The sequence below is a fragment of the Oncorhynchus masou genome, chromosome 10, assembly GCF_036934945.1.
Source record: "Oncorhynchus masou masou isolate Uvic2021 chromosome 10, UVic_Omas_1.1, whole genome shotgun sequence".
NCBI classification, from domain to species: Eukaryota; Metazoa; Chordata; class Actinopteri; order Salmoniformes; family Salmonidae; genus Oncorhynchus; species Oncorhynchus masou.
The window spans coordinates 12,211,228-12,224,535 of record NC_088221.1 but is presented as its reverse complement, the minus strand read 5'-3'; the positions used below and the strand labels follow the sequence as shown (position 1 = coordinate 12,224,535).

Sequence of the window (13,308 nt, the reverse complement as noted above, 5' to 3'; positions counted from 1 at the left end):
TGGTGCATTACTGCCAGGTAAGCACATGACAACAGACGCTAATCTAGCCAGGTTAGTGTGTGGGATGTCATTCTCTTTGAAGTGGGTAACCACTGTGTTCCATCTCTGACTGAGTGGTGTCTCAGATGTTTTCCATTATTCAAGCGATCCCCCCTTTAAGAACTCTTGCAAGCCAGTAACCTTGTCAAACAATGCATCCTAATTTGATGGTCACATTGGGGCATTTTTTCTGCAGTGTGGCTTCTGCCTTCTGGATCTCTTCATGCTGAGGTCCTGTTTTTAGAAGGAGGCAATGTAAATATTTTCGATTATCTGTGTGCTTCCCCCATGCTTGGTAGTAATTCACAGCCATAGTGAAGAATGATTGGGATGTTTTGAGAAAGCTCGCTTTGGACATTGCTCCATTTTCCTCTAGTTCTCTCAGAAGACCTCTGATCAAAACTGGAATTTTGCCTCAACGTTTCTCAGAATTGCAGCTGACTTCACAGCACAGCTGTCCTGGCCTTCACGCATCTTGCTCGTGTCACTGAATATGGTCAGGTTTCCATAGACAAATGCCAGACAAAGTTCAGTAGGTGAATCTTCGAATATTGTTCGCAGGACAACAGGGCATTTGTCTTCAGAAAGAAAAAAGGTTTTCAATGGCACATACATTTTCAGGACTCTTTCTAGAGCAGGGAGCGTGGACAACCAGCAAACATTGCTGTGTCATAAAATGCTATGGTACTCCTGGCCAACAAACTCACAAAATCTATTCTGTCTCTGTCTACTCCAAATATCTTTGTGAGCAGGTACTCAACATCATGGGGAATCATATCCAAAGCTGATCTGGCCGTGTTATGAATGATGCGGGCTGGACAACCTAAGCCATTCACCTCCCGCTGCAGAGCATTTTTAACTTTGGCATGGACATTGACCCTCCCCAGCCTATTCAGACCTCCAAAGTTGGTATTTGTGTTGTCGGCAGAGAACGCCACAACTTTGTTTTCCAGGTTAAATTTGGATGGTCACCAGGAACTCCGCTGCAATTTTCTCTGCTGTTTCTCCTTTCAATTTTACAAAATCAAGCAGTTTTGTTTCCACAGACGTGCTGCCATCATATATCTTACGATATCTGGCTACTATTGGCAGCAGCTTTACATGCCTGTGATTGAATTTGTGTCCCACAAATTCAACCTGGTCTAGGTCCTGTGTTACCAAAGTAGTTACCCATGGCGCTAACATGTTACTCACTATGGCGTCACTTTGGCTCATAAAGTTTCCGGGTCAGTTGTGCTGGGCAGTGCATAGATCTGTAACTGTGATTGTGTTGCATAGTGTGGTATGCAAAGACCCTCCTGCACAGCTAAATCATATTCTTCTTGGGAAGGCTCTACCTTCGTGAAGAATGTGGTGACAGAGGGCATACAAACACGGGCAATCAGAGAGCGGCTTTATGTTTTGTCGTCTATTGATGTTCTACCACTGCCGTTCTTCCCCCGCTGCCAATTGAAAAAGAGGAATTACAAAGAGTGCAGTGAACCATGCTATCGTCTTGACCTGAATGTATAAATGGAAATTATCTCATGTTGTCATTTCCGTTTCTGCGAAAGAGCCATTGTACCTCCTCTGTCTGCTCATCTTCACTCTCCTTGTGCCACTCTTCTTACTTTCTTAATTTTTCTCCTTCTCTTTTCTTCACTCGTCTTCCTTCTCTTTCTTTCTTCCTTTCCTTCTCTTTACCTTTCCACCTCATTCTCCTTGTGTCAATTCATTTTTCCGTCTTACTCTCCAATCTTTAATAATAAATAGTACACTATTAGATAAAATACTTCTGGTTCACAGATTCCTATTGCCTCATTTTTGTATTTTATCTCAAAAACATTGTTTGGAATAATAAATTGTCAGGCTCTGTAATCATATGTTTACCTTTCCTCCTTCATCTCGTTTACTCTTCTTCCTATCCAATCTTCCTCCTCTCCTTCCTGTCCACTCTATCAGAAAACATTATGCTAACGTTATCCATGAAAATTTCTAAATATATTTTCACACCACTTATTGTAATGCCAAACCATTTAAATACAAATACATATTCCCAAAATTAATTGTGCATTCATTTGATCTAATCATATTTTCAAAATAGCCCGTCCACTGCATGTTTACCTGTGAACTTTTTTTAACCTAGCTACCATGACAGTAGCTAGCTAACTTAGTCTACACAGCTAACGTTAGCTAGCATAACCTATTTAAAACCTTACAGAGCAGATTATCTATCTATATAATAAATTGTGACATTATAACATCACGAGCTAGTATCTCAAACAATTGTAACTTACATGCCTTGAAAGCACATTTGTGGTGATGTTGTGGATTCACTTGACATTTGTGGTGATGTTGTGGATTCAAGTTTTCCACATGAGTTTTTTCTAAACTAGCGCGAGCAAGTAGTTAGTAGAAGAAGAGTGAATGAAGCTGCTATAGCCAGAAGCCCCTCTGTTGGCCTAAACAAGCACAGCGCGATTGAGACATCAACCGGTAGGCTCTGCTGCCCGGTCTTTCTTGACACGTTAAATATTTTTTCACTTTGCAGTCTGGTTTCAACGCACAGTTAAAAAACGGGGACATTTCCGGGGACAGCTCCAGCCGGGGACAGGCCACCATCTGGTCACCCTACTATAGAGTCCTCTAGCAGAGAATGCTGTCCGGCCCAATTCTCTGTTTTATCGTTGTTTATTCCTGTTCCAATTACATCATTGACTTCTAAAAACGTTGGAGGGAAAAAAAAAGTTCTCAGGGTCTGGGAATAACTTTAAGAAGAACACCAAGCTTGTCTTTCTGTTATCATCATCAGCCTGTAGTTATGTGTTCCATTTGTCCAGGAATGTAAATCTCTTAATGAGATTACAGAAGATGAAAGTTGATTATCTGAATCTTGTCCTGATCTGTCTCTCTTCTCCAGGGTCCTTCAGGAATGATGGGATTAAGGCATCTGATGTCCTGCCTGTGCTGAAAGAGAAAGTGGCCTTTGTGTCAGGTGAGTGTGTCTCGCGTCCCAAATGGCACCCTATTCCCTAGTCCTATCAGTCCTGTTCTAAAGTAGTGCACTATGTAGGTAAAATAGGGTGCCGTTTGGTTTGCAGCCTGTGATGTTTCATCTTGACTAATCCACTATGGGAAATCATGAAGATATTTTCTGTTCTGGCTGTCAGTGTTCTTGGCAGACATGTGTTGAGGAAATTCCCATGACAAGCATGATTAGTAGTACATGACAAGCATGTTGACATTTAACCATCGGCAAAACAACTTTCATGTGCGGGAACTTCCTATTACACTATCATCTTCATTAGTGCAAAGACCAATTATGTACCAAAGACTTCTTACATTTATTTTGTTTTCTGTTTTTATGCCGTGCGTAATATGCGGAAGGCTATGTATTGTATAACGGCGCAATCATAATTTTAATTCAGTTTGCATAGGCTCATAAGCCTATGCATATGCATACGCTCTAATATATGCGTATGGTTGTTTTGAATTAATCATCACCTTAGAAAGCAGCTGTCCATTTCGTTGAGTTAGGCTTTGAAACAACATCCACAACGACCATGTTTTAAACTCAGTTTCAACCTGCTGTTGAACTTCTATTCTTCAAATTGATCATCACAGCAAGGGGAGTTTTAAAAGCACAATACTCTTTTGATGTGAATTGTGATTGCATTTGCGTTGATATCAGAGGGACAATAGAGCCCTGAGTACCAGGCCATTAGGACCTCATGGTACATAGCAAGTTGTGTACACATGTCCAGAGGGCATAAAGGAGATAACCGTAATTCGACAGTCATGTGGAATTTTACTGCGGTCATGACTGCCGGTGTGGCGGTAATACAATGCAGCCAGCCGTGTGACTAAAAACGGTTTCTGACTCATCTCTCAATGAACAGGGTAAGCAGGTAAAATGCTGGCAAAGAGAGCTGGCTGGGAACTGGACCTGACTGGAGCGCTGTTGTAAAAAATAAGCTAAACGCCATGTAAAATAGAGAAAATCTCATTTAGTCTAATAAACACAAGGCTGTTAACTTAAGGCAGCCTTTGAGCTGTTGAGAATAGATATCTCATCTCTCCTTCTTTCTCGCTCTCTCTTTGTCTGTTGCTCTCCGTCTCGCTCTCTCTCCCCTGGGAGATGGGACTACTCTGGCATGCATCTCACTGATGTTTTTTTCTCCCCAAAATACATCACAGGTTTCCCCAGCAGCAGTAGAGTAATATTGTTGGCCTTATCTCTCTTGACGAGGCCCAGTGTGTGGTACACACATACACACACACAGGAGGGGGGGGGGGGCATTGAGGATGACAGACTGGTGGACATGTCAGAGAGTCGAGGGGAGGGAGAAGCACGGGGGAGCACTGCCATCCGTGGGGGTTGGTGCTTCCAAGAAGTGTCAACAAAGATCTGTCACCACCAAAATCCCTCCATGGCCCCCCTCTCCCTCCATGCCCTCCCTCTGGGGCGCTGCTGCTTTGCCTCCCTGCCTCCATGTTTGCCTTCCTGGTGCTGCTCACAAAGTCCCATGAGCACCGGGGATAAACAAACGTGCACTGTACTTCAACATCGATCTGGTCATGCATCTCTCCACACATGGGATGCGTCCCAAATGGCACAATATTCCCTGTTATAGTGCACTACTTTTGACCATGGGCTCTGGACAAAAGGTAGTACAGGGAATAGTGTGCCTTTTTGGACAAATACCTACTAAATAAGAGATATGAAGACAGAGCCTTTCTACTCTCATTATGTTGTAAATCATGTCATCCTGTAAATGACCTATACTGGCACTTTGAGAGAATGCTGAGAAAATGGAGGGATGTTTTTGGGCCCTGGTCAAGAGTAATGCACTATATAGAGAATAGGGTGCCATTTGGAAAGAACCCTATGTGCACTTAAAGCTCTATCTATCTCTGCCATAGGACTTTCATAAATCAGGAGATTTCTGCTATCTGTGTTCCTACAGGAGGTCGTGATAAGAGAGGTGGCCCCATACTGACCTTCCCTGCCAGAAGCAACCATGACAGAATAAAACACGAGGAACTGCGGCGGCTGGTGACCTATCTCTCCACTGTGCCCAGGTAAGAACAGAGGATATGTGTCTGATCGAGGATCAGTTTAGCTTTTTAGATCACAATGAATAAGATTACATGGACAGGTGGGACCTGATCCTAGATCAGCACACCTCCTACTCTGAGACGCTTGATACATGCGGGCGATACGGCCCCTGGACTTTCTGACCGTGCTAATGTAAACATGGCTTAATGTATGTGGCTAGCTGGAGGAACATGCTTTATCCATGTACCGTGCCTTCAGAAAGCTTTCATAACCCTTGACTTATTCCACATTTTGTTGTGTTAGTCTGAATTCAAAATTGATTAAATACAAATATATATACAGTACCAGTCAAAGGTCTGGACATACCTACTCATTCAAGGGTTTTTCTTTATTTTTACTATTTTCTACATTGTAGAATAATAGTGAAGACATCAAAACTATGAAATAACATATGGAATCATGTACTAACCAAAAAAGTGTTAAACAAATCCAAAATAGATTTTAGATTCTTCATAGTAGCCACCCTCTGCCTCGATGGCAGCACTTCTTGGCTGCTTTTCCTTTACTCTGCGGCACAACTCATCCCAAACCATCTCAATTGTGTGAGGCCAGGTCATCTCATGCAGCACGGCATCACTTTCCTTCTTGGTCAAATAGCCCTTAGACAGCCTGTAGGTGGGAACCACACATGCAGAGATCATCCATGAGGGTAGGTAGCAACACATCTGCCACGCTGATCCTCAACACTGGAGCTTTACAGGGGTGCGTGCTCAGTCCCCTCCTGTACTTCCTGATCACCCACGACTGCATGGCCAGGCACGACTCTAACACCATCATTAAGTTTGCAGACGACACAACAGTGGTAGGCCTAATCACCAACAACAACGAGACAGCGAGACAGGATCCTTCCTGACAGGATCCTTCCTTCCCCAGGATCCTTCCTATAGGCTGTCTTGGTTAGTCTTGGTTAGTCAACGTAACCAAGACTAAGGAGATGATTGTGGACTACAGGAAAAGGAGGACCGAGCACACCCCCATTCTCATCGATGGGGCTGTAGTGGAGCAGGATGAGAGGAACCAAGTTCCTTGGTGTCCATGTCAACAACAAGCTAGAATGGTCCAAATAAACCAAGACAATCGTGAAGAGGGCATGACAAAGCCTATTCCCCCTCAGGAAACTAAAAAGATTTGGCATGGGTCTTCAGATTCTCAAAAGGTTCTACAGCTGGGCCTCCCGGGTGGCGCCGTGGTCTAGGGCACTGCATCACAGCACTAGCTGTGCCACCAGAGACTCTGGGTTCGCGCCCAGGCTCTATCACAGCCGGCCGCAACCGGGAGGTCTGTGGGGCGGCGCACAATTGGCCTAGCATCGTCTGGGTTAGGGAGGGATATCCTTGTCTCATCGCGCACTAGCGACTCGTGTTGCGGGCCGGGCACAGTGCACGCTAACCATGTCGCCAGGTGCACAGTGTTTCCTCTGACACATTGGTGCGGCTGGCATCCGGATTGGATCTGTCAATTATATGCATATTCTAGCCTCTGGTCCTGAGAAATAGGCTGTTTACTTTGGGAACATTATTTTTCCAAACATAAAAATAGTGCCCCCTAGCTTCAAGAGGTTATTAAGAAGCAGTGCGGCTTGGTTGGGTTGTGTTTCGGAGGACGCATGGCTTTCGACCTTCGTCTCTCCCGAGCCCGTTTGGTAGTTGTCACGATGAGACAAGATATTAACTACTAACAATTGGATACCACAAAATTGGGGAGAAATGGGGGGTAAAACTCAAACAAACAAAAAAGAAGACCACAAGGGGTATCGGAGTGCCAAGTCTAGGACAAAAAGGCTTCTCAACAGTTTTTACCCCCAAGCCATAACACTCTCTGCTTATCATATATGCATAGTCACTTTAACTATACATTCATGTACATACTACCTCAATTAGCCAGTGCTCCCGCACATTGGCTAACTGGGCTGTCTGCATTGTATCCTGCCACCCACCACCTGCCAACCCCTCTTTTACGCTACTGCTACTCTCTGTTCATCATATATACATAGTCACTTTAACCATACTACATACTACCTCAAATCAGCCTGACTAACCTGTGTTTGTATGTAGCCTATACCTGTTGTATTTGGCACACGTGACAAATAAACTTTGATTTGATTTGAATATCCTGCGGATCTGTTACTATTTTACCCTTCTTGTCTTTTATTTTGTGAATAGCTCTAGATGCCTGTACATGTCTTAGCTGTCAGTGTACCAGCCCACAATAATATACCAACCATTAGGATATGAAATCGAGGAGGAGTAAACAAAAATTATGTTTTTCCTTATCAGGATTGCTACTCCTCTCGCTTTTGCATCAGAGTTGGACTGGTATATCTAACCGATCCAGCCGATTTGTAGCTTGGCCTGAGCAGAGTGTTTAATATGAGTTTCTTGAAGAAGCACTATGTCAGCGCCCAGTGATTTAAGATGAGAAAAAACCTTAGCTCATTTGACAACATTTTTATTTACCTTTATTTAACTAGGCACGTCAGTTAAGAACAAATTCTTATTTTCAATGACAGCCTAGGAATAGTGGGTTAACTGCCTGTTCAGGGGCAGAACGATAGATTTGCACCTTGTCAGCTCGGGGATTCCTTCTGGTTACTAGTCCAACACTCTAACCACTAGGCTACCCCAGCATGCCCTAAGCTATTACAGTTCCAGCTGACTATCTTTATTCCACCAGGTCTACTCTGTGCTCGGTCACTATGTGGCATTTCTTATTTTAGATGAAATTGTTGCTGTCATACAAAGCCCAAAACAAAAACGTCCCGCCCTGCGGGAGCTTGTCACGCCGCCTGTTTTAATAAATGTGAACATAAAACACAGACCTCATCCCCCCTCCACTTCCCATTACTGAGTGACTTCCCCAAACGAAGCACTCCCTGACTAACAGGCTGACCACACGCGATGCGAGCATTGCAAAATAAATGTAGAAATCTTTGTTATTCAATTATTGCACCCACACTGCTCGTGCGCCAATGAGCGTCTGCGTTGCCAAGGGCTAAAATAGAAGTCAGTTCTATTTCTGACTCAGATCGAGTCCTGCCTCTCCCATCTCCTCATTGGTTTATAGAAGCAGGTACCCAGGTGCCATCTCCTCATTCGTTATACCCACGTTGACTGAAAGACGAACGGTAATGCACCTAATTTATGAAAGTTGCCAATCGCATTATAAAGTCAAGAGAAAAAAAAGCCTGGAAGGAGGAGAGATGACTAGAAACTATTCGGTTGACTGTTTTATGTGTGGATTAATTGTAAGGGTAGAGGACCTTGTGCATTTCAGGTGAAATAACAACTGAATGTTTATATCCCAGGACAAATTAGCTAGCAACAGCAAGCTATCTAAATAGGACAAATTAGTTGGCAAGTGCAAGCTAGCTAAATGTTTAATGCTTTGACCTGTCCCCAAACTAATATAATTGATTCAGAGTTAGTTTTGATATTTTAATGGTCGCGTTTGGTGTGGGGGGACAAAATACATTCATCCACGCAGCCGGTTTGGGTTCCGTGTAACACACAGACTTTAGGGAGTCCAGACATACAGCTTGAACTAACTCGTCATCTATAGATTTAAATTTTTAATTTTACCTTTATTTAACCAGGCAAGTCAGTAAAGAACACATTCTTATTTTCAATGACGGCCTAGGAACAGTGGGTTAACTGCCTGTTCAGGGGAAGAACAACAGATTTGTACCTTGTCAGCTCGGGGGTTTGAACTCGCAACCTTACTAGTCCAACGCTCTAACCACTAGGCTACCCTGCCGCTCCACATATAAACTAAAGTTAAATAACACTTAACTCTCACGTTAGGGGGTGAGTGGCGCTAAAACATGATAGGCCAAACAAGGCTATATAAGCCATAACATCTCACCCATCACATAAGTCCCAATTTCTGATCTTCTGATCGAAAAGACATAGGCAGGAAATTCAAACACATTCCTGGACTGTATTTGGCCAATTAGCCGGTTGACACAGCCATTCTGTACCCTCAGCCAGGGAGCTTGCTTGACAAGAACAGATCGGCCTCTTTTGGGTTGTTAAACGTGCGTGTTGATCCCTCGACTGTCACCTTAAATCCGGGCTGGGAAGAGGAATCCATATCGGGTGTTGGCAGCCCTGCATTTCTTGCGTAGTAACTCATCATACGCTTTCTGTTGGTTCCTCACCTCCAAAGTAATATCTGGGTAGAAAGACACCCTGGCTCCGTTACAGTTAAGGAACTTTTGACTAGCCAGCTTGAGGATGAGATCCCTGGTCTGGGGATAGTGCAGCCGTACAAGGAATGGCCTTGGTGGCACGCCCGCTTTGTTGTCTGTGATCTGTGTGCGCGGTCGTTCAGGATGGCCGTTTTGAAGTGTTCACTCTCCGGCAATGCCGGTATCAGCTACGAGACAAATTCAGTGGGTTTCCCTTTCTCAGTGTCCTCTTGGATCCCAAATATTCGGATATTCTGCCGTCTTGAATGCGACTCGAGCATTTCCAATCGGGCTTTCAGGGTTTTGTTGTAATTTTGAACTTTGTGCACTGTTTCTCTATGTCCTGTAGCCTTTCCTTGTGATCGACTGTCATCTGCTGAACCTCATGCACCCTGCCCTTAGTTGCCTTCAGTTTCAGTCAAAGTCCCAATACTCTCCACCTTCTTGCTTAGTGAGTTTATGGCAGCCAGTAGGTCACTTTGAGTAGGTTCTGTGGGGAACTCTTGGGAGCTAGCATCTTCAGCTAACTCCTCGTGGGTCGGCAATGTTGACATTGGTTCGTTGTCTATCTTATTCAAATTATCTCTAGAGCCCCCCCCCCCTGCAATTTCTGAGGCTGGTAACTCTAATGAATTTATCCTCTGCAGCAGAGTGTAACGGTTTTCTTGAGTCGAAGAAGAGGCGGACCAAAACACAGCGTGGTTTTTATTCATGGTTCTTTAATAAAGAAACTATACATGAATAGACTAACAAAACAAGAAATGTGAAAAACCGAAACAGCCCTATCTGGTGCAAACACAATCACCCACCAAAACCCAACACCAAACAGGCTACCTAAATATGGTTCCCAATCAGAGACAATGACTAACACCTGCCTCTGATTGAGAACCATATCAGGCCAAACATAGAAATAGACAAACTAGCTATCTTCTGTAAACCCCCCACCTCGTCACACCACAACTGATTGGCTCAAACATATTAAGAAGGAAAGAAATTCCACAAAGGACTTGTAACAAGGCACACCTGTTAATTGAAATGCATTCCAGGTGACGACCTCATGAAACTGGTTGAGAGAATGCCAAGAGTGTGCAAAACTGCCATCAAGGCAAAGGGTGGCTACTTTGAAGAATCTAAAATCTATTTTTATTTGTTAAACACTTGTTTGGTTACTACATGATTAAACATGTGTTATTTCATAATTTTGATGTCTTCACTATTATTCTACAATGTAGAAAAGTCCAAATAAAGAAAAACTATTGAATGAGTAGGTGTATCCAAACTTTTGACTGGTACTGTACGTGTGTGTGCCTATGTGTGTGTATGCATATGTGAATATGGCATGCGTGCGTACATGGTTGTGTGTGTGTGTGTGTCTGTGTTAGGTTGCTGTCAGCCATTGATCAGGCCTGGCAGTGGGCCCTATGAAGTCAGCTTCAAAGCCTCTGTGTAGCTCTGAACAAAGACCTGCTTAATGAGAGTCTAAATGGTCAGCCAGCCCGGTTGGCTGGCCCGGAGAGCCAGTGAGAGTCCCCTCCGACTCCCCTCTAACTGACCCGCCACTATCACCAACACATGTCGAGCATGGAAATGGATACCCCAAATGGCACTCTATTCCCTATATAGTGGACTTTTTAAAACATAGACTTATGGGACCTGGTCAAAAGTAGTGCACTATGTAGGGAATTGGGTGCCATTTGGGACTTAGCCAGGAGAGGAGTATTAGAGAGTGGGGAGCGGGGGATGGCCACATGGCACACTTCTAGAGCAGTGCTGTCAACCATTAAGAAATGAGAGCCTCTCTCCTGATTCAAATCAAGAGCACTTTTGTGGTTTTGAGTTTCTCTCTCTCGGAGTAGCTTTACATCTCTCCGTCATATCCACAGGAGGTATTGGAGTGAGCTGGGTTTTTCCTTCGGTTCCCTTCTTTAAAAAAATTCCGCACATGAAATTAGACAAAACGATAGAAATGATTTGTTTGTTTTTGAATGTATTTTTTTTGTTGCTTTTCAGTATTATGGTTTCATAATGAGTGGTGTGACTATGAACGTCAAGGGTTGTGTTGATACAGTAGCTCCAGATCACGATATCCCAGTGATTTGTTGCTGGTCATCAATGGTATTGATCTTCCATCCCGTACCCCAGGCATTTATTGGAATTCCCTCTCTGCATCCAGGACATTTTTATATCCTCACTATTTATAGCTCTCGGATATGCATTCGCTAAGCTATTTGCTGTGATATTTTAGCAACAGTCTGTTTGTTTTGAGCTCTTTGGAATTAGCTGTGCTCTCGTGGGTCAGTGAAACTACAAACTGAGACGATGATGTCATTGCCTAATCACTTCAACATGTTCCTTCAATTAAAAGGGAATTAGCAAGTCGATGGTTGCATCCCAAATGGCACCCTATTCCCTGTATAGTGCACTACTTTTGACCCCTAAGGTCATTAAGGACACATCCCAAGTTCACGAATGCTGCTTTTCACTGAAAATCAGTGTGGCAAAGCTAAAGGTCACAGGCTACATATCCATTGACTTTTCATGTGAAAATTAGTGTTTTCATGTAGCACCTCATTTATTCAACACGAAGGAGAAAGTCATCAAATCAGTAGCACTTGCCTTTCCTACTAGTATGACTGTGTCATGGCTGTTTTCTGTTGTTCTTGGACCAGTGACCCATTGAGAAGAATAAATGGCAGAAAATAAAAAGGGTTTAAAGGGGATGCTGTTGTGGTGGGAATTGCACGGTGCTGGTACAGATTTATTGGTTGCATCTCAAATGGCACCCTATTCCCTGCATAGTGCACTACAGTAGATATAACCAGAGTAACCTCATCCGCTAAGCTGCAGTAAGGTCTAGGGCAGTGGTTTTTCATTGTTTACATTTTGTATTTCACCTTTATTTAACCAGGTAGGCTAGTTGAGAACAAGTTCTCATTTGCAACTGCGACCTGGCCAAGATAAAGCATAGCAGTGTGAACAGACAACAACACAGAGTTACACATGGAGTAAACAATAAACAAGTCAATAACACGGTAGGGGAAAAAGGAGTCTATATACAATAAATAGGCCATAGGAGCGTAATAATTACGATTTGGCAGATTAACACTGGAGTGATAAATGATCAGATGAGCAGGTAGATATTTTGCACTGGTGTGCAAAAGAGCAGTAAAGTAAATAATTAAAAACAGTATGGGGATGAGGTAGGTAAATTGGGTGGGCTATTTACAGGTGGACTATGTACAGCTGCAGCGATCGGTTAGCTGCTCAGATAGCAGATGTTTTTATTTTTTTTAATATATTTTATTTTTGCATTTTCCAATTAAGAACATTCAAAACAAAAGTGAAAAGATATTAGACAACGATGGGACAAAGTGACAGCAACAGACGAGCGTAACAACAATAAATAATAATAATGATTATATAAACAAACATACCTACAATAAGAAAAAAAATCATAACGAGACATTGGATCACCTGCCGTAGGCTACATATTATACATTACGTGTGAAACATTATGTGAGGATTATATATAGATTCAATCAATGAGATGTGGAGGGAGATTCTCCATATAGTCAATAAAAGGTTGCCAAATTCTTTAAAATGTCTTTAACTTATTCCTCAAGCAGTAAGTGATTTTCTCCAAAGGGATACAACTATTAACTTCCGATAGCCACATTGCAACTGGCAGGGAGGAATCCAATTTCCATTTCAAGGCAATACATTTCTTGGCAATTGCTAGCAATATTTCTGTTAGCTTTATAGTATGGCTTTGCCTCAGATTGGTGTTAGTAAAGTTACCCAGTAGACAGACCTCCGGGTCTAAAGGGAATGCAACCCCGTGAATTGAGGATATGGTATCGCATACCCCCTGCCAGAAACCATGTAGTTTTGAACACTGCCAAGTGGAATGGAGGAATGTTCCTTCATCTGAGCCACATCTAAAACATAGGGAGGAGTTATCTGGGTTGAACTTGTGCAGTCTAGA

At 43.1% G+C, this 13,308-nt stretch overlaps 1 protein-coding gene across 2 annotated transcripts in view; it reads left to right on the top strand.

Annotated features, from left to right (window-relative positions):
• LOC135547152 (kalirin-like) overlaps positions 1-13,308 on the top strand; it is a 279,689-nt gene that overhangs the window by 99,610 nt on the left and 166,771 nt on the right. For both annotated transcript variants that reach the window (XM_064975865.1, XM_064975866.1), the window contains exons 2-3: positions 2,939-3,013; positions 4,986-5,100. In XM_064975865.1, the coding sequence (XP_064831937.1) occupies positions 2,939-3,013; positions 4,986-5,100 (190 nt within the window). The remainder of the gene's footprint in view (positions 1-2,938; positions 3,014-4,985; positions 5,101-13,308) is intronic.